General features: G+C 37.0%; 1 protein-coding gene across 1 annotated transcript; it reads right to left on the bottom strand.

The window, feature by feature from the left end:
- Nucleotides 1-2,114: 2,114 nt before the first annotated feature.
- Nucleotides 2,115-3,639, bottom strand: LOC149236137 (transcription termination factor MTERF8, chloroplastic-like; the record flags this gene model as incomplete). Its single annotated transcript, XM_089461516.1, has 1 exon — nucleotides 2,115-3,639. A coding segment is annotated over one exon (843 nt), but the record flags the coding sequence as incomplete, so codon positions are not given.
- Between the last annotated feature and the right edge of the window lie 18,895 nt (nucleotides 3,640-22,534).

The following is a 22,534-nucleotide window of genomic DNA, read 5'->3' as shown; positions in this document are numbered from 1 at the left end:
GCCCCGTCATCACTAGCAAGAGATGCCCCATCGAATTAAGCCCACGAAATAATGGACTCTATCTATTTAGGCATGATTAAAAGGTTAGGAGCATAAGAATCCTTATCAAGAAGGGAGAAAATGGAAAATGTTTGAGCAACAACTCTACCTGTAGAGGAGATTTTGTCATGAAAAATGGTCATATTCTTGACAATCCAAAACCCCAACAAGTTAAAGGGGCGAGATTTCTATAACGTTTTGAAACTAGCTCATGCCACCAGCTGCTCCATGCTTTCAATATAGTCTCCCCTTACCACTCAATGCCCAAGGCCAAGGTCCTCTGGCAATCAACCCACATTTCATTTGTGAAAGTGCATAACAAGAATAAGTTGCCAACAATTTCCTTTGCATTTTTTCATAGAAGGCACCAACTAGGCCCTTATGACACTTGCGAATATTGTCCCAAGTGGGGACTTTGTTTTAAACGCCAAAGCTTTAGTAGGGAACTTTAATTTCCATATTTGTTTCCACCACCACACTTGTATCCCTAGTTTGTAGTATGCTAAGAGTGATTAAGTGGTATAACCCAATTTGGGTGTAATCCCCAACAGGAGAGAAAACCCAACTCAAAGGGTCTTCTTTGTTCCTGACTCGAACATGAGAGAAATTAAGGGTTGATATATAGTTGTCCTAATCCCCCTCTAACTTTGTTGGAATATTCAACTAATCCACAGATGACCATCCTTGGGCCCATATTGTTGCTTGTGTGTTATCCAAAACTTGGTTCAAAGTATACTTGTCATTTCTGTTGAGAAGATTCGCCAAATCTAGCAGGAGATGGTAGCTTGCTCTACATCCCACCCAAGGGTCCACACCTATCCTCAATTTTCCCCGGTCCCAACTTCCAAGAGAGGCCTTCTTCAATCCCAGTGAAGGATGATAAGGCACTTTTCCAAATAATTTAATTTTTTAACATATATAATATTAATTGTATTATTTTTATTATTTTTTAATACACAATCAATATTAGCCATTATATGTGAGAATGTGTATGCACATCCCTGTCATGTTGGATGATGATACAATTATTCAATAAATTATGTTCAAAGGTTTAACAATCCTCATTTACTTTTTGTAAGTTTGAGCAATCTTATTTTCTTTTTATAAAGTCAAAGCTTGAATTAAGAGTTTAACACAAACATGGTACACTGAAAATTAAAGTTTCTTTTTTTTTCTTTTTTCTTTTGCTTTTGCCATTTATATCTAGCATTAAAGAGCCCATGACTTGGACTTATTAGTTAGTAACTTATGTGTTGATTGTCACTTGCAAGTTTGACTCGTCTACACGTAATTTATAGATAGTCAAACATAATACCTAAGGTCATTCAGTGTTGCACAATCTTGGTGAGAGCATCCCACTAGTGGGCAAATCATTTTTCCATTCAACACTAGGTTAAGTCTAGGTAAAAAGAAAAAATAAATAAATAAATAGTCAAGCATAAGATCAAATTACCTTAACTAAGAATAGGGCAAAAAAATCAATACAAGAGTATCAAATGATTCAACAATTTTGTCAACTAAAAATATAAAACACACAATAATGTTGTTGATAATACAATTATATCTCAAAACCATGGACCTGCTATCGAGCAACTACTCACCCAACGCCAATGCTCTTCATTCCAGAGAGTAAGACACTAAAGAGTCATGACTCTTACTACCATCTTCAACTACTCACCCAATGCCAATGCTCTCCATTCTAGAGAGTAAGACACTAAAAACTCATGACTTACTACCACCTTCAAGTGGACGGTCAATCTTGCTTACAATTTAATGTCTCATTTTTAAATATTATTATTTAAATTTTGTTTATCTAAATATTTCTACAAATCAATATTTTACTGAACTCTTTATTTCCAATAAAGTGATTTTCAAGCCACTTTTTTATAAAACATTGTGACAAATAATACACACTCTTTATCTCCAATAAAGTGATTTTCAAACCACTTTTTTATAAAACATTGTGACAAATAATACACAACACAGTAAAAAATGTTTCCTCAAATAAGAATAACATTTACTCTAGGTTACAGTCAACGGCCTATCCAGACCATGTTTCACAACAAGAAGAAGCCTATCACAATGTCTCAGCTATTATTGAAAATATAAAACAGGTCATCCATCTCTAAATACAATAAGGTCATCCACCTAATGTTGGAGTCCAATCGATAACGACTTCATATTTTACTTAACAATATATGATACTGAAAGAAAATGTGTAAAAAAATGACAGAAATTGCCAAGAAGTTAAAACAAAAATACCGTTTTTAATGGAGATGCATGTATTGGTAGGGACAATCTGCCATTATATAAAAGTTAAACTACTTATTTAAGACCATTAATAACATCCATTCGAATAAGAGCATAACTCTGTTTATGGTTTGCAAAATTAGGCTTTTGCTCTGAGACAAGAATGTGCTCAGAACTCTGTCAAGTACAAGTTGAAGTTGGCAACATAATCAAAATTACGAATCAAAATTGGTTATTTGCCCTTCTCATGCTAATGAAATGAGTTGAATTATGCATTAAAAAGTAATGGAGGAATGAAGGAGGTTGAGATGCACCTTCAGTTAAGAATTATTCTGTTGAATCGCTCCTCTTTCAAAAGCTGCTTCTCAGAACTGTTAAGCCAGGGAATCCAAGAACCGTTACATTCTCTGCTTGCATGCACAAAAGAATTTTTTTTAAAAGGCAGTGAATGCTCACAACTTTCGTTAGATCTTTTTGACTGAAAAACACTCACTGCAGGTCTTCTTGTCAACTATCAGCTTTCACTCCATAGTAAATATCCCGCAGAACGGAGGAGCATTCGGGATTCCCATTAACATACTTTTCCAAAAACTTTTTGTCTGTGCATCTAACAATATGTGGGGGAATCCTCTCTGTTTTCAACAGTTGCATGGACTTCAATGCCTCCATTACTCTATACCGAGGGATTAACCTGGTCTCTAAGTTACATGTCAACAGACATGAATATTTAACAATATCATCTAATGGAAGCCCCTGTGATTTGACAAGAAAATCTACATTCCGTTTCAGCTTTTCCTCTGAAAGTCCCAAAATCACCGGCGTCCACCATGAGAGATTGTAAATTTGTTTTTCGGAGAAACCTAAACTGCTCAAAAACTGCAGTTTTCGATCTATCTTTTCTTTTCCCATTCCTAGTAACCCACGCAAAGCGTGCCCAAACATCTTGGAGCCCCTTTCAAGCCCCAGACCCTCTGCCACTTTAAATGACTCCATAACTTTTTCCTCCGTAGAGGTGAGGAGACGGGGTTCCCTTGCCAATAACTTTGATAACGCATGGCCCTCAATGCCCAATCTTTGCAACAGCGAAAACGTGGATTTAAGCTTATCCTCACTCACATTAAGAATCGTTGAATCGGTATAAATAACCTTGCAGACATCCTCTTTGTTCAAGATAGACCTTAGGAAGTTGAGCCTAGACTTTAAGTCTCTTTCGGATTTATATAAGAAAATCTTAGGATTGCAGAGAACCGCCTTTCGAATCTGAGCAGGGGAGGTCAAACCACATTCACTTAACAACTCCAACCCTTCTTCCAAATCCTGGCTTGGTTTATGCAGCAAGCCCTTGGGAAGTTAAAGGACTTTTGAAACATCTTTTTCTGTCATACCACATTTGTTGATTAAAAATCTGTGACAACACCCCCATCTGGTGGAGTTAAGGATGGGGATGCTGTTTCCGTGCATAATTTGGCGATTTTATTTGGGGATTTGCATTGATTGCAAGAGGACGACACAGCAAAATTGGAATCGATACTAGTTGGACTTTGTTCATTATCAAACGTTTCCATATTCGCTGAATAGACATCATCTTTGAAACAGTGAAATCGCAGAGTTAAGCGCACCCTAGCTGAAATTAAAAGCACAAACAGAGAAATAACTACCTGGAGGTGCCCGCCAGAATGGATCAGGATGAATATCATCGTCGCAGATGGTTCGGAGGGCAAAATGTTTTTGAAGACCAGAAGTGAGTAACTGAAATAAAAAGCACAAACAGAGAAATAACTACCTGGAGGAGCCCGCCGGAATGGATCAGGATGAATATCGTCGCAGATGGTTCGGAGGGCAAAATGTTTCTGAAGACCAGAAGTGAGTATGGCGTTGTGACGATTTAGGGTTTTATTTTAGTTAAGGATCTTCGGTGGTGAGATGAGGTTTAGGGTTTTATGAGGATTCAGGAATCCTATGTGGCGAGATGGAATCGCATTTGACCCTATATCTACTAATGTTATTGTCTACACCCCACCTCTCACTAAGTCATGATTTTTGGTTTCATCAACAACTTTGTTCTTAAAACATTTCTAGTTACACTTGCGCCATGACTCTATCTATGCCCCACTACTCACTTAGTGATGAGTTTTGGTTTCATCAACAACCTTGTCCTTAAACACCTCTAGTTACACTTGCGCCATGACTCTATCTATGCCCTAGCACTCACTAAGTGCGCCATGACTCTATCTATGCCCTAGCACTCACTAAGTGCGCCATGACTCTATCTATGCCCTAGCACTCACTAAGTGCGCCATGACTCTATCTATGCCCTAGCACTCACTAAGTGATGATTTTTGGTTTCATCAACAACCTTGTCCTTAAACACCTCTAGTTACACTTGCTCCATGACTTTGTCTATCCTAATGACTTCATTATGTGTCATAAAGTGACATGTTTTTGCTTTCCCACTAGAGTTGGGGCTATACCTTATCCTCATCCCTAGATAGTCATATTCAAAGGGAAGCTCTATCATCACCTTATGCTTGGCTCCTTAGCATAGATACCTCCATTATTTTCATTACTCTCAAACTATACATAAAAATCTTTTCATAATACACACAAAGGTGCCAAAAAAGGAGAAGGGTGGTGATGCCCTCACACCACTTGATTAGTAAGGGAGTCCTTCAAAAACCAATATGGGCTCAACTAATTTGAGTTTCTATGAATCATGTAGGGATAAGGTCTTCCAGCATATTATTACCATTACTTGCATTGACTTTTTCCCAAAATCTCCTCACCACTTTATGCCCTAAATTGTTGTTCAACATGATTGTACATTTTATTTTGCCAGGTGAACATTGAATCAATATATGAATGGCATGTACCTCGTTGTTTTAACCATACATGCTTTGTTCACTACTCAAACATATCATCATATGCATCTATTGTCGGAGTTCAATTGAACAAAAGAGTGAGAAAAAAGGTATAGGAGTATTACTAGCTCTGGTACTTAGCTCATAGTTGTTGCATTATCAAGTTTATGAATCACATGTGTAAGTAACACTAATAATGAGAGTTACAATGGCAATGGATTGTTGATGAATTACTGTGCAATTTATTACATTCTAAATCCATTTGCAAGTTTTCTTGGATTGACCATCGTCACCACCCAAAAGCATACAATCCAAGCATATGCTTACTTAATTATATCCACGTTATCAAAACTATCTTCCATGACCCTTAACTAGAATTCGAGCAATAGAATATGCAACCATTTTAGTTTCTTAAAATTAATTTTAAATGTTTTTTCTTAGAGAGTTATGACAAATAGATGAGAAAAGTTTATTCACATCCATCCAATATGCGATCTTCATACACATTTTCTAGAGATTTTTATATTGCGTTTAAATTATTTCTCTATAGTACTAAGAGAGGGGATTTTAATGGATATCTAAGAATAACACTTAACCCTTAAACCAATCATAATGAATAGTAAGTTGAAGAGTAATGTTGTAGTTAGGATTTAAGGGTTAAGGTTCTTGTTGTCTCCCTTTATGTATGTGGGTATGTATTTTATATGAACACTTATTTATAAATTCCACTTTAGAGGCAAGTTTCTCATTGGTACATTTGTGCATTGTTTGGGAAAGAATCTTTGAGAGGAGTTTGGATCGAAAGTTGAAGTGATTGCTCTCTTTCAATATCTAAGATCGCTTAATAGAGTAGTTGTTTTTTTTCTTTTCTTTTTCTAATGTGTATTTGACTTGTGGGACTAGTCTATTGTCTAAAGCTATGACCTAGGGGCATCTAAGCCATTAAACCACCCAAGGATTGCACCCTACTTGGGCCACCCCACCCCTAACATCATTGCATTTTTTTGGTGTCTCCTCCTTATTATCATGAGTTTCAAACCTTGGTTTCCATACATAATGAACCCCTCAAAATCCGATTGCACTAGCAAGATTTGACAAATAAAGTGGTTGTTGAAATAACTTTATAAGATTTGGTGAGGTAGAAGATTGTACAATCTAGGCTTTGCTATTGGAGGTGTTAGATAAAACCCTGATAAGAAACCCCAACTATGATTCAAATGTGTGTGGTGGAATGTTCAACATAAAACCTAGAGATTGTGCCCTAGGTGAAACTCTAGTATAAGTATCTGAGAGAGCATTGAAGACAACATTGATGTGTGGCCAATTGCCATTGATATCGGCTCAAAAGAGAGCTTCTTAGAGATAGTGTTGATACTCGATGTATGGAGAGAGTTTTGGAGAGTATAATTTAATCTTTATACAATGCACATTGTTTTGTAGTTTCAAATTCAAGTTTAACTAAGAGAGTAGCTCTCATAACAACTTTGCTCAATGATAGTGAGAAGCCAAGGCCACTAAGAAGAGCTTCTATATAGTGGATTTGATGGTACATATGATCTTGTCTGGATGGATTCAAATGGAAAGCACCAAGCATGCCACTTTTAGTTAGGAGCTTGATGTAAACATTTGCCTGATGTAGCAAAGGTTGTGATCTAGGAAAATGACAAGGATAGATCAACCCTAGACATAAAGTTCTTTGATTTTGTAGTCTATATCATACAAAAGACTAGAGTTTTAGAGATGAAGTATTGGTCATAATCATGTAACACTAAACAGAGATTTTTTTCGAAAAGGGGGCATGGAAGATTGAGTTGGGAGGAAAAATTGACTAGGCTTGTCATGGAATGCACTAGATGGCTAGGGTTTTGTTGATGTGAGTGTTATACACCGAAGTCAACAATGGAGGAATATCCCAGACCGAGGCTCTATAATAGCCCAAGTTGTTTGGTATAGCTACCCTCGACGAGTTTATAGGCTCCATTAGCCTTGGATCCTTTCTTCTTACGAAGGAGTGAATCAATAGAAACTAATTCTAATCTAAACTAATACAAAACTAATATTAATCCTATACTAATAATAAACTAATCCATACTACTATATAAAACTAATCTAATATATAAAACTAATGTATGTTATCTAATGATTAAAATAAAACTATAAGTTACAACGATCTCTCTAAATATCGTTATTAAAAGATAAAGAAGATTGTTTGCTTTATGACTGAGTAATTCTAATTTATATATGTTATTTATAAATTAGAATCTAAAAAAGTTAAAATTAAGTGCACAAATATGTTATAGAAACAAAAATAAAATGTTATGATACATAAAATATACACAATTATAATACGGAGTAAGAAAGACCATAACGTAGTGTAACTAGTACCTAAAAGACAAATGAATCTTGTTTAACGAAATGATAATAATAAAAATTGCAATATACTAACTAATATTTAATTTATAAATGCAATTATCAATTAAATTAAAAGAGAATGATTCAATAGTGTGATGTAGGTGAAAGACATAAAGTTACATCAAAGTAAATTATATCTCTTTCAAACTAACAAAATTCAAACTCCATTAATAAATGCATTCATACATTAAGAATCATAAAAGTATATAAAAGAATTAATCCTTGGCCGCGACAAAATACTAAAAGAGACAAGGACACAGTATCATTCTCTATCTAACAGTGTTCCAACCATTCACCAGTGAGTAGAATCAACCGATAAATAGTGAGAAAATAATTAGTAAATAGAAAATAACATAGGGTATGTGTCAGGTTGACTCGTAGGAAGATAACACTCCTATGAATCTAACCTTCCAAAATAAAATCATAGAGTTCAAAATCAACAAAATGTTATGATATGTATTAACCTTAGGACACAAGTCACTGGAGTTATACGATCTATTTAATACACAAGAATAAAACTAACACAAAGGAAAAGTAATATGTAAAGATAGTTATTAGTCCATGATACAAGTCAATGTTCCTCAAGCATCATAACCTTTATTTTTTCATAGATCAAACTACAGAAAGAATAAAGACAAGTAACAATATTCATATGACCAAGGAGAAGTAATTCACATGAAGATATACCAATAGAATTAAACCATATCAATAGATGGATTCAAAAATGAACATTAAATCCACACTTAGAGTTTTAACCACTTTTTCTAGCATTTCCTCTTTCCTCTTTCAACCTATTGGCCATATTCAGGAAATAAAAGAAAATCCACTACGTAACTAACAAGAATTGAATTGGTAATATCCACAACAATCGAGACAATCCACAGGTACCTACTCCATGAAAGATGAAAGCGATAACTTGGTCGGGATAGATCCATGTGACAAATTAAGAAAGGAAATCAGTTTTTGATACAAACAAGAGAAAAGGGTTGTTATAGAATATTAGATTTTGTAACACCCTTATAGTTACAACAAACAAAACCAAAATCTTAACATACCTTATCATTCCCAAAAGTTGTGAAATATCAACAAGAAAATCCTTTATTCAGCATCATGCGAATCATCAAGATCTAGGGAGATTATGACTTTGACCTTTGAGGACTTCACTACAATGTGAGTATCAATAACCTGTGACTTATTAACTGGACTATTAGAATTTTGTTCTCTGTGTGTTTCTTTAAGTCGATAGGCGGCTTTGACAAGCTCATTTTCCTACATGAGTTATGAAATCCGTCAATTCGTTCATGGAACAGTTAACAAAAATTGTTGATGCCATGAGATATCATATAGGGCTTTAGAAGAAATTTTCTCAGGATCACTTTTCGTTTTCAACATATCCTTTTTATTATCTGAAACACTACAATTTCCTGAGAATTTGGGCTTAGACTTCTTAGGGTCAGGATCTATATTTGTCTTGAGATCAACATGGACCTCTTTAGCGAGGAAAGTCATTTGCCTATTTTTCCTTAACTTATAAATATTCCTTCCTATTAGTTTGTCCTTAATATGAGACTTAAAATCCTATTTCAATTAATTCTCTATTTCTTGACATGCAGGTTCAGGTGATGTAGACTTAGACTGAGGGTTAATTACGAAATGTTTCACTCTACCCTTTTTCTTAATTTCTTGTTTTATCTCTCCTTTACTAGTATAATTTCTCTTGGCCATACTTATGGTTATTCAAACACTCACAGGTTTAGGTTTAGCAATCCTATCATCCTCTATAACACAAGGATCAACCTCATGATAGGATTCTCCAAAATCCAAATGCATTGAATCATGAATGGGTAACTAAGTAGGCTCATGCAGAGGAGAATTAGGCTCAGGAGGTGCAGGTGGTTTGGATTTTCTAGGAAGGAGAGGTTTATCGAAATTTTTCCAATTTAAGAAAACATCCTAATTGTCTCCAATTGTTAATTACTACTTAACCAAGATGCAAATAAGATTGTGGTGAAAAAGAGACTTCTTAGTGCTTTTACATTACAACTGGTAAGTGCAAGACATTTTAGCCATACTCTTAATACAAATAATAAGGAAAATTGAGCTTATGACCTAAAAACACCATCAATAGCCTCATATGATAGATGAAGACCAAGCTATAATATCTGTCACATGTGATATAACGATGCAAGAATAAAACTAGGTTTTGCCATTTCAGTTTAAGATAGGTAATATGCAAACCTTTAACATTATAAATGCGGTCCTCTTTTGCAAGAAACTTCTTCTAGGGGATGCCATGGACTTTACGATTTTTCGACCATTCTCCCCTTCGATCAACGTATCGGTAGATTCAGTAATGAAATTTACATCCACAAATATTTCTCTATCACCCACCTTGGTTTTCTTACCATTGAACAAAGAAGAAAATGCTTTGGTAACACCCTGATTGTAACCTTGGAAAAGTTGGAGAAAATCCCACAAGCCAACACGACAAAAGAGTTTAGCACAATTGTTATAAAACTCAACCATTTTGGTCCCAATAGCCTTGATTCAAATAACATGAGCCATGGATTGACTTTGGAGGGTTAACAATCAAATTGGATACAAAAACTCAAAGACTATTCGTGCACCAGGAAATTAATCTCAAAACCATATCCTATTGTAGGAACAAAGGACAAACAAGAGAAGAGAATGAGACAACCGAGGATCAGCCTGATCGAAGCCCTAGAGGTTAATTTGAAACAATTAAGAGCATGATATCAGATTATGATTACTGTAGGTACCGACAATGATAGATGTTTGATTGGTCACAAATGGCACCGATCAAGATACACACCCATGACATGCAGGACAAATCTCCCTCAAATCGATAACATGAAACCCAAAACTAATAGCTTATAACTGGGAGAACATCATGTCTCATAATTACATATCGAGAGACTTCAACTAACATATCTCAATTCACATTGACCATAATCATAACCCTCAAATCATTTATTGGATTGAATAAATTAAACCTTGTTTGTTAACTGAAGTTGGAGCATAGCAATAAATGGAAACCAGCCGATATATAAACCAAGCATAGGTATTTAAACATAAGGTTTAAAAAACCATAGAATAGGTTATCACCATACTCAAATTCGTATAAACATAGGTACCAAGGCCTGACACATATACATTATTCATTCAATATGAGACAAAAAACATTAGAAAGATATGTTGTAACAACCCAAAATAAATATCTACTTAACTTTTCTAGTTAACATTAAATTTAAATCAACGTGGCACTTACTTAGCCAATTAAATATGTAATTAATAAACTAAATTCAACTAAGAATAGTGCTTACCTGTGGTAGAAGTAGGCTTACCGCAACAAGGTTTTGGGGACGACTCTCCACCCAACCGTAGGCTCAATTGTGCAAGGATTTGCTACAACTGGCCACCCCCGAGCCCTCAATCAACGTACTACTGCCAGTGACTCCTATGTCTTAGAACACCATTCTCCCAAGAGAATGAAAGATAGAATCTCGGAAAGATGGAATGCATGAATGCCTCATCTTCCTCACCATCTATTAAATAGAACAAACATTGGATGGGAACCACATGCACACACTCCATGTGTCTACATGCAACTTTGATTTTTAGCTTTCTTGTTTTATTTAGCTTTCTTGTTTTATTTTCTTCTTTTTCATAGCTTTACTGATTTTTTTATTGTTTTCTTTGTTTTATTCTTATTTAGAGCTTTAGTATAGTTATTACTATTTTTACTTTTATTATTTTTATTTATTTTCTTGTATTTTTAAATATCATTTATTATTTAACATTTATGATTTTATTATTATTTATTATTAAGTGATTTATTATTTATTATTATATTATTATTTATTATTTATTATTAAGGGGAGGGATATTACATACTCTCCCACTTTAAGGAACTTCGTCTCGAAGTTATGTTGAATTATGTATTATTTATTATTTTATTCACTTCATGTTGCCAACACCCTCTGCTGAACTAGTATAACCAATAGGCATCGAAAGTCCCCAACACGCCGGGAAATCTCAAGGAATCTCTGTCCTTTTTCCCACTTTTGGCACCAGGCTAAGCCTGACCCAGTCTGTATCCTAGTCCAAGGCTAGCCCCAAGGCTCGCGCCTGACTCAGACCTCATCTGCCCCAAGGCAGGCATCCGGTCCGGTACTCAATGACCCCGGGCATCTCGCAAGGCTGGCCCACTCCCTCCACAACTACTAAGGCGCACAGCCCCAGGCATCGAAGTCCTTTACGTCCCTTCCAGACTACGACATCCCAATCCAATAACAGGCACCTAGCCTAGAACATCAGGCACTTGGCCTCCTCAAGATGGTCGTATAGCTCTTCAAGAGCTATCCATCAAGAGTTATACACAAGACAAAGGAACCACTCGCATATGTAGTGTTGATTGAGTTTTGTCCCCAGCCCATATGGTGTTACTTATTCTCCCTCGTGCGTATGGGCCCACACGAGATCATCAAATAAACCGGCCCTCTTGGCCCATTTGTGGAGTCCTGTGAATCATCACATCTCAACATGCATCAAATGCATTAACCATACCATCATAGTATCATAGGAAATAATCCACATGCCAACTCTTGCATGAGAACGTTCATCTTTGTTAATCACAACATTATGAATAATAAGGAACCGCATGCTCCTGCATGTCATATATTTGTACGGAACTATCGTATGCTTCAGTTATACCATCAACACAATTATATCTAAGACATATCATGACTTCACATAAATGAACCACATGTCAATAATCCTCATATTATAGCATCATAATTCCTATGCCACGTTATGCATATCATATCCATCATGAGTATTGAACATTAAATACCTATCATCACGTAGTAAATGAATATGTCAATATACCTTGACATAACGTCATAATACCTATGCATATCGCTATTATCATATGGATACATCATTATCTTCCTACCATGATATCATGAAACATCGTCAATATGTTTTCATCAAGTTGTCAATCACTTTTCAATAATCATTTCGACTTCTTTCTACTAGGTAGTTGATCATTTACACCAACGGTATAATCATCTAAGTATATCGTTAAATTTCACATGAGCGTCATCATCTTGAGTCTTAATCTCTCGTCATATATTCTTCCTTCCCCAAGGAAATTTTAGTGAATTTCATTGTTTAAGATATATATATATATATATATATATATTTATTTATTTATTTATTTATTTTTATTTTTATTTTTATTTTTTTATTTTTTATTTTTTATTTTTTATTTTTTATTTATTTATTTATTTATTTTTTTTTTTCTGAGTAAAGACTATTCTATTAAGTAAAAGAAAAGAGAAAAATATTTACAAAGAGGTAACAACCTCTGAGGGGGCATAAGCCAGCCCTCTGTCTGAGAAATTCCGGCACTCGACGCTTGACTGTTTGTTTACATAAATAGAAACGAGTGCCCGGGATTCCATATTCCAAAACATCACCACCCAAAAAACATAAACAAGAGGACAATTGAGCATTACAATGACAAAAGGCTGACGAGGACAGCCACAGCAACACAAAACCGCGAAACAAAACCGCCAAGTTATCGGACCGCCATCGATCAACAAGCGGTATCCGTAAGGCCCAGCCCGATAAAGCCTCCCGTTGACGCGTGGCTTTCGCCTGACGTCATCAAGTCTGACTTTTCGGGGCGTAAAGTTCCGCCAAAAAAGGGTTTCCGAAATCCTCCTCCGCCGTTCGATCTTCTCCATCAATCCTCGCCGTTGATTGAATTTGCCCGAGGTTGTGCCTCTGCATCATTGCTATTGTCTCTGCCCGGAGAACTGACCCACTCGATCATTACATTATCTTCAACGTCCGTAATACTGCGTCCAGGAGGCATCACCGGATACAGTACAGTGCCGAAGAACTTCGCCGGACCGCAAAAAACAACCTCCTCGAGTGAGGAAGTTTGCTGACGACCTTCATCCTCGTCTTGACCTCCATCTTGCTGCATCTCCGGAATATTGGGAGAAACCTCTACCCTGCCTCCTTGAGTATCGTTGGAATTCTGGGAGAGGTTTCGATCAATTGAAGGTTCGGCAGAGCTAGGAGGGTCATCTTCTACCTCTGAGAAGATGACCGTGATAGTGGCAGAGATAGTGGGCTTATGAAGCTTGCTCTTGAAAGTGAAGCAGGAGGTGTGGCGGGAACTAGAGTGGGATGGACCAGAGTGGTCGGAAGGTGGAGAAGCAGGTGAGACTGAGACAAACCGGGAGGAGCGTCGAGGTGCCGGGCCTCCCCTTCCTCTAACCCTCCCCCTTGTGCCTGAATTTCTTCCTCTTCGAGAACTACCACGAGGTTGAGCCATTCTTGCAGGAAGAGGTAAGCTGATGAGGCTGACCTGAAGCAGGTTTCGGTGGAGCGCTGATGACTTCCGAATACTTCGCTATGTATTTGACTCCTGAGAACCAATGCGACCCGAGATGTCTCTGCGAGAATTAGCCAGGCTCTGGGCGGTTGATATAGATGTTGATGTCATCTTGAAGTACCTACCATACTTGCTGTTCATCTAGTTCCTCATTAATGGGACTTGATGCTCTGACAAAAAACGCCTGCTAGCTCTGTTGTGGCGTCCTACTCCGGCGTCTCTCGTACCGATTTCCTCCCTCAGCGAAGCTTGATAGCGTGCCAACATTAATGAACCATGATTGCCCACCTTATGCCGCTTGCGCCGGCCTGTCACCTTGCCCACTGCCATCTGCTCATGTAGTGACATTAACTTCTCATGGTGACATTTGCATCCGGGTGTTCATTTTTTAAGATATTACTAGTGATACCATCATTATTTAAATCATCTCTCTCAAAATTAAAATCCCTTGATTTTACATCCATTTACCCTTTGGGCTTACTGATTCCAATATCGCTATATGCAATTGCATATAAACACTATTTGATCATGATTTAACTTTATGAGGATTTGTTGATCCATGTTGACTTATTTAACAATTAGCACTTCATCCACAAAAATATTTTCTTATCTCGTCGAGTTCGTAAAGTTCATGAGTCGTCCCCAAAACCTTGTTGCGGTAAGCCTACTTCTACCACGGGTAAGCACTATTCTTAGTTGAATTTAGTTTATTAATTACATGTTTATTTGGCTAAGTAAGTGCCACGTTGATTTAAATTTAATGTTAACTAGAAAAGTTAAGTAGATATTTATTTTGGGTTGTTACATATGTGTATAAATTAAATATGAGATAAGGTTGCTACAAAATGTAAATTTTGCAGTGGCCTTGTTGTTTCTAACATTTATATACAAATGAAAAATGGTAGGCCTCAGGATTGTTTCTTTTCATGAACACCCAATGAAAGATGATATAAGGAGTATTGAAATGAGCATACAAAATATACAACCATGCAAAATAAATGAAGCTCATGTCACATAAACTCTAAAAGATAAAAGTTTTGTACATTAGAAATCATTGTTATGAAACCTCCTCAAGCCAAAAATCAATTGGGAAAAACCTCAAAGACAAAAATAATGAGGGGCCCCTGTCATTTTAACAAAATGAGAGGGGAGGCGGTTGGCCTACCAACAATTGGTGACTTGTTGGGCCGAACTAGTTTTCTCTGGCTAATAAGAAACAAAATGAAAGGAGGAAGAATCAAATGTATTTATAGCTATGTATCGCATACTGAAGATTAATGTTTTCAAAATTTTTGAATAGTTATAAATTCACAAAAATTGAATAAAACTCACTAAATATTCAAAAATATCCATAAAGAAGACAAGTTAAAAATATAAACAACAATTTATGGAAGCTGACATAACCATGGTTAGAGCCACTCCTGCCACCAGGCGTTCATAGCCTCAGAAAGGTTACCCTTTAACCAATTTGATGTGCCTTTATTCCATATATTAGACACACACACACACACACACACATATATATCTTAGTGATCAACTTAAAGACATTGTCCTAGTTTGGTGTCCAGATGGTGATAGTGTCGTTCACAAGAACTAACAAGAGTGAACAAGTTGACTTGTGATGAGACCTCTTGACTTTCAACCTAACCACTAAAAGCCATTACCCTCGCTTAGTGACTAGTAGTGGTAATGTCACTTCTGTCAAAGCTCATGATTGTGGTAGGTCAGCTCGTAATGAGACCTGCTATCTCTCATTTTTTTTTTTGAATTGCACTCTCATTAATATTAATCCTCGATGGATTACTTAATATATGAGGAGGAAAATTTGTTCCTTAAGAGCAAAGGATGGCATGAAAAATTTACCTTTCCAACTTCATATTTATCATGTTGTTAAAAATCATTTGTTCTTCTAAATTGATTTCTTCTTGCACAATAGTGAAGTAAAGATAATTCCTATAATTGAAGGTAAATATAAAGATATTTATGAATAAATATTAATATGAGCCAAAAGAATTGATTCAGCAGTTAATACTTAAATCAATAAGCCATCTAGTACAAATTTAACTATGGAATAAAACTGAGAAAAACAACATGAAAAGCATTCAAACCAAGCAAAGAAAAAAAAGTTAAATTTATATGAAAAAGGAAAATTCAAAGATGCGACAAAAATATGTACAAAAGGTCTCCAGAAGAGATCAAGCAAAGTATATTTTTAAAAGTTGTCCATTGACTAAGAGTGACTCAGGTTGACCTTACAAAGTTTGCAGTCAAAAAGTGTTGCGACAAACCTTTTCTGTAACAATGAATGGTCCTAACCATGATATCTGAAATTTGGTGTGTTCCCCTTCGTCCTTGTGAGATTTGTCATACTTAATTGCTACTTCACTAACTTCAAAATCCCTATTAGAAGAATATTTATGATCAAACCATCATTTCACCAATTGTTGATGTTGGTTTAACTTTGTTTTGGGTTTCCATCTTTCTTCTTCTAATTTTAACAACACATTAATCCTATTTTCTATAGTGATGAATTAACTTCTTGAACACTTTGGGAAAATTGCAGAGAAGGAAGAAATATGTGGGTAAGTAATATGGCTTCTCTGCCATAGACCAAGAAAAAGGGTGAGTTGCCAATATCAACTTTAGGTGTGACCCTATCAGCCCATAATGCATTAAATAACCCAGAATGCTAAATTTTATTATTCTCTAAAACAATTCTTTTAAGTATTTTCAATAAATTATTGTTTGATGATTCAACAAGGCCATTTCCCTCTAGGTAACAGTCTGCTGAATATTTAACTTTTATTCCTTTTTTATGGCATGTGCATCTAATCCATGAGATGAGAAATAAGATGCATTATAAAAAACCTATGATGCATGAACACCAAAACGAGTGACAATTTGAGATTCGAGAAAATTAATAACTTGATTAACATTCACCACATGTAGAGGTGTTGCATCAAGCCATCTGGTAAAATAATCAGTAGTTGTTATAATGAATTTATGATGTTGGGCTGAGGGAGGATTAAGAGGTCATATAATGTCTAAGACCCATTATTGAAATGGAACTAAAATAGTGACAAGATGTATAGGAAAGGCTGGTTTTTTTAGCCTATCAACGATCTTTTGGAAAGTTTTGCATTTTCTAACAAGTGCATGGGTGTCCTTAAATAGAGTGAGCCAGTAACAACCTACCCTTATAACCTTGTGTGTGGTGGTATCGCCACCAAAATGTCTGTTGGCAGGGGAAAAATGGAGTTCATAAAGTATTTTTAGAGCATCTTCTTGCTCTAAGGAGTGAAGTCACACCCTGTCATAATTCTTTTGAAAAAAATGTTACTAATAATCTTGTAAGGTGTTGATTTTAATATTAATCCTTTTCTTTGAGTTTTTTAAAAACAATTGGTATGGATGAGAAATTTGAACCTTGCACATATCGATGAAAGATAGGCATTAATGAAAGGGTAATTATAAGTAGAGGTAAATTAGGAATGGCCATCCCAATTCTCATAGCTTAAGGCAACACATTTTGGGAAAAATCCCTCATTAACGAAATGCCTTCAACAAAATAACTTTACATAGAAGAAGACATCATATTTCCATAAAGGAGAAGTCATATTTTTTCATCAAGAAGAAAGAGTACATTTACTTGGAGTCTCGGAGAAATTATTTGCAACATATACAAACTATATCAACACATAAATCCATCAAAATTCTCAAAACAAGATAAATTGTAGAGAGAGAACAACTATGATCAAAAGACCACTATGGGAAGTGTAATACCATAGAGGGCCATTACAAAAAAATTGAAGGCCACAACAAAAAAAGAAGAAGACTATTGGGTGTATGTTATATTGTTTCCGTGGCTACCCCACGCGCGGGGGGGGGTGACAGTGGGGTGGTAGCCCCCTGCACGGAGTCTGGGGCAGCGCCCCGAGAAATTTTTTTTGGACCCTATATTAGGTGGGTGGACCTACCTATAGTTTTGTGCATGGATTTCACACATGGGTTTAGGCATGATGGTTTTCTGTTCATGGTATTTTGTAGATCCGATCAAAGGAACTACAGTTATGTTCTAATCCAGGGTTAATGGATTGGGGTTTATGGATGCTTCGGCATGTATATATATGTATTGTAACATTGAAAGGAATATAATGAAAAATCAATTTGGTATTCCTGGTTTTGGGATCCATGGGAAAATCTTTATGTATATTTGTTTTATGTTTTATGCTCTCGCCATTGTTTATTTTCTGTTTTTAGAATTCGTATGCAGGTAATTTCTGCACGGGGTTAAAACCTACAAAGACACCATACTCAAACATAGAAAGATAGAAGCCAATATTAACATTTTCATATAAGATTGCAGAGATAAAAGAAAAAAATTAACCTCCAATTATAACAATTATTTATATAAAGGAATATAAAGCATTAAATGGACTATTATCTAAGCATCAAATGTATGAATCACTTTCAAAAACCATGCATTTAAAAACATATTTTCCCTCTTTCAATTACATTGGCCAATAATAGCTTAAAACATAAGCCATATATGTATATACACTACACTTTTGTGTGGTCGATGGAAACTTTTGTCTCTTTTTTCCATGTCATCACACAGGATCCCTAAATCATCATAAAACCTTGAATCCTCATCTCACCACATAGGATTTTCAAACTATCATAAAGCCCTAATTCTTAGAAAACATTTTCCCTTTGAATCATCTACGGCAATATTCATCCAGTCTGATAAGCTCCTCCATGTAGTTATTTCTCAGTTTGTGCTTTTAATTTCAGCAAGGGTACGCTTTAATATGTGATTTCATTGTTTTTTTTTTTGTAAGCTGGGGTGGTTCTCTTTCTATTACTTATATAAAATTAGTGCAGTACATGATATCAAAAATTAATAACTCGCCCTCTTGGGGAAATCGAGTATTTTGCCATCTCAAGTTTTTTATGGCAGACCAAAAGTAAAAAGTCCAAAGTCTAAATATCGCAGCAAGATAAACTATACAGTCCTGAGAGTTCCTGATTCTACTAGTTTGCAAATAACAATTTTCCTTATCTAAAGCATTCAAAAATCTGCAGTTAACTAAGCTATGTAGATTCATTCTCAAAATTATACATATCTTTCCTCAATTGTCTTCAGCTCCTGGTTTCTGGCTAGCTTCTCCATCTGCGCCCCGTTGTTCTCCCTTCAGCATCTGTCGTAATTCATCCAACTTCTTTTCCTGCATCTCTAAGGAAATGTGTATGAATCTCAGTTCCCTTCTCCATTCCTGTCCTCCCTGAGCTATCTCCTCCATTTCAGTAGCAACTTGTTCAAGGGCCTTCGCTAATAATCGCTTCATAACCTAGTAAATATGCAGAGATTGTTTAAACAGAGACATCCTTCCTCTGGTGTTTCCGGGATCATGCAACAGGAATTCCCAATCCTCCATTTCAGAGTCAGATTGGCCCTGCAGAGCTTCCTCCTCCAAATTCTGTATGAGTCGCCTGACTTGTGGGTTAGTGTTATGCTGGTAGGCTCTCTCCGCCTGGCGAATCCTTTTTTCCATCGACCTTCTGGCTTTTTTTGCGGGCCCCGCTTCCTGCTCCGTCTTCTCTTCTCTGTCCCCTTCGCTTCTGCTCTGATTCCGGCCTCTCCTGCCGCCCGCGACCTTCCTGTTACCCGTTCCTCTGTCACCCATTCTTCTACCACCCCTTCCTCTGTTACCCGCTCCTCTGCCATACTGCCTGACCCGTTCAACTGGTAATGTTGGCTGATCTTCTGCCATCTGAGCGCCGAGCCTCCTGTGGCTTTGCCTTTTGCTGAATAGGCTCTGTTCCTTTCCCGACAAGGATATTCATCTTCTGAGTCATCAGTTATCTCAAAGATCTTTGCCGGCCCCTCCTCCTTTGCAATCATTTTACCCTTCCTATCTCCATTACTTTCATCTGCTAGCGTCTGCTCTTCCATCACCCTGGATTTCATTCGGGTCTCCATGTCAGCTCTAGTTCAGTCACGAGGAAGATACCACAACAATATAGAAGCTCTCCTGTTTCGTAACCTCCGCGTTGTTCTGATCTCATCTCGCTGGGTATCAAACAGTTTGAATTGATGTCTTACCTCTACATTCTGAATACTTATTCTCTTTCCGATTTCGGGGTGAGTTTCTATATTGGTGCTGTACCATCGCCATTTATTGTCCCTGCTATTACCTTTCCTATCCATCCTACTTAGATTTCGTTTCCTGATTCGAGGCTCTGACAAGCCGTTCGACCACCCTCTCCGATTGCACTGTTTAATTATGGTGCGGTAGTGCTGATCCGGTAATACCGTTCGCACGGGCCGCCGGGATGATGTCCACTGCGCTTTCATCATACCGCTCCTCTGACTGTACCTACCTGCATTTATAATCTGGGACCTCCCAACCCAGTCATCAATCCAATTGATTACCTCCAGAATTCTCGTTCGTGGCTTGATCATGGTCATCTTTTATTATGTTTGCTAGGTCCGCCCACTCCCTCTTGTATTGCACCACTGTCCATTGGCTGTCCACCAAACTACCCTGACCACTGCAACCCCAGTTCGCCAGGTAATCAACCGCACGATTCCCGTCTCTTCTGACGTGGTAGAGAATTTTGTAATCCAGTCGTTTGAGCAGTTCCGCTATCTCCTGTACAATTCCGGCGGTTCTCCAACTGCTGGTAATTTGTTCCCAGTCTCTACCGTTATTTAGTTTTTTCATGATCTCAATCGCCATCTGCGAATCGCCTACAATTTCCACATTTGTATAGCCATTTCTGATTGCGATCCTTAACCCCTGATGAATCGCCCAGAGTTCAGCCTCGTTATTCGTCATCTCCCCACCCCATTCAGCATAAATCCATCTAACCTTCTTCTTGTCATCACGGAAAATTCCTCCGAATCCTGCATTACCCGGATTCCCCTTTGAAGCACCATCGAAGTTCAATTTGATAAAATTTTCCTTGGGATAACTGAATTTGTCTGAACTCTGAGTTCGCTCTCCATGCCTTTTTTCCTGCTTCTGATAAACCATTTCATAATTTAAACTTAAATTGTTTAGGATTACTCCCTCTATTGAATCAGTCTTCCAATCTTCCGCCTCCCATTTCTCCGATAGGATTGTTTCTCTCATGAGATTAATCGCTCTTCTCCATACAATTTCCGGCTTCTTCACTTTGTCCTGGAAAATCCGCCGGTTCCTTTCCTTCCATATCATCCATAACACAAATCCCGCAATAAGGTCCCAAGCTCTGCGCACCACTTTACATTGGTATTTCTCCTTATACCATTGAAAGATTATTGCCTTGATATCCCCGGGGACTAGCTCGGTTTTACAGAATATCTTTCTAGTGTCCAGCCATAATTTTCTGGTAAACATGCAATTAATAAGGAGGTGATCTCGCGTTTCCTCATCCTTTTTACAAAGACAACATCTAGAAGGACCGCTAAAACCTTTTTTTTGAATTCTGTCCCATGTTAGGATCTTATTTTTGGCTGCAAGCCATGTGAACAGGGATATTTTCGGCCACCAGTTGCTTTTCCAGATTATCATCCATTCTTGATTCTCCTCATTTATAACCTGGGAGTCAGTTAAGTAGTATGCCTCTTTGACTGTGAAGGATCCTTTCGCAGAGTTTCCCCATCTCAGAATGTCTTTTCCTATTCTAGCTTTTATCTTCCTGGAGTTAACCTCTTTCATGAAAGCTTCCTGTTGCTCTCTATTTAGCTCATTGTCCCATTCTTTTGGATCTATCCATTTCCTCCAGATTCCATCTAATTCATCTGCCTTCCAATAGTCTTTAACACATTTTCGATTTCTCCCTATTTTGTCCTGTAATTGGTGGACATTCTGAATTCTGTTCATCCTTTCCTTTTGCTGCCATCTCTCCTCCTAGAAGTTGGCTTCTTCACCTCCTCGTATTTCCCAGAACGCATATCTTTCTACTATATCTCTATTCTGCCAAGCTAAATCCCAAATTGTTGACCCCTTCGGAGTTTCTTTCAATCTCAGGATGTCCTCAGTTGTATTCGGCATGTTGTATTTGTGTGTCCATATAGCTTTCCATAAGTCATTGCCCCCTCTTAACCATCGCCACCAGAGCTTTGCACCTAACACTCTGTTCAACTTTTCTGGGTCCCGCAGACCTAGACCTCCTTTTTCCTTTCTTTCTGTTAAGTGATTCCAGGAAACTAAGGCCCATTTTTTATGTTGTGCTGTCCCTCCCCAAATAAATTTTCTCATGATCTCCCTAATCTTTGCACAAACTCCTGATGGGGCTGCCATTATTGACAGTGGATAGATGGGAATGGCTTGTAAAACCGATTTTGCCAGTACTACCCTTCCTGCTATATTCAGAGTTCTGAAGGCCCAATTCATCATTTTATTCTTTAATTTATCCAACACTCCTTGCCAATTTTTCGACTTTTTGGAAGTGAAGTCAAGTAAATTCCCCAGATATTTCGTAGGTAGCTCTCCTTGTTTGAAGCCCATCAATCTTGTGAGATGGATTTTGATTTGTTCTATAGTATTAAATATAA

Source organism: Pinus tabuliformis, chromosome 8 (genome assembly GCF_031772625.1).
Source record: "Pinus tabuliformis cultivar Carrire ecotype Pingquan chromosome 8, CPIR1, whole genome shotgun sequence".
Classification (NCBI taxonomy): domain Eukaryota; kingdom Viridiplantae; phylum Streptophyta; class Pinopsida; order Pinales; family Pinaceae; genus Pinus; species Pinus tabuliformis.
This window is presented reverse-complemented; position numbering and strand designations above follow the sequence as displayed.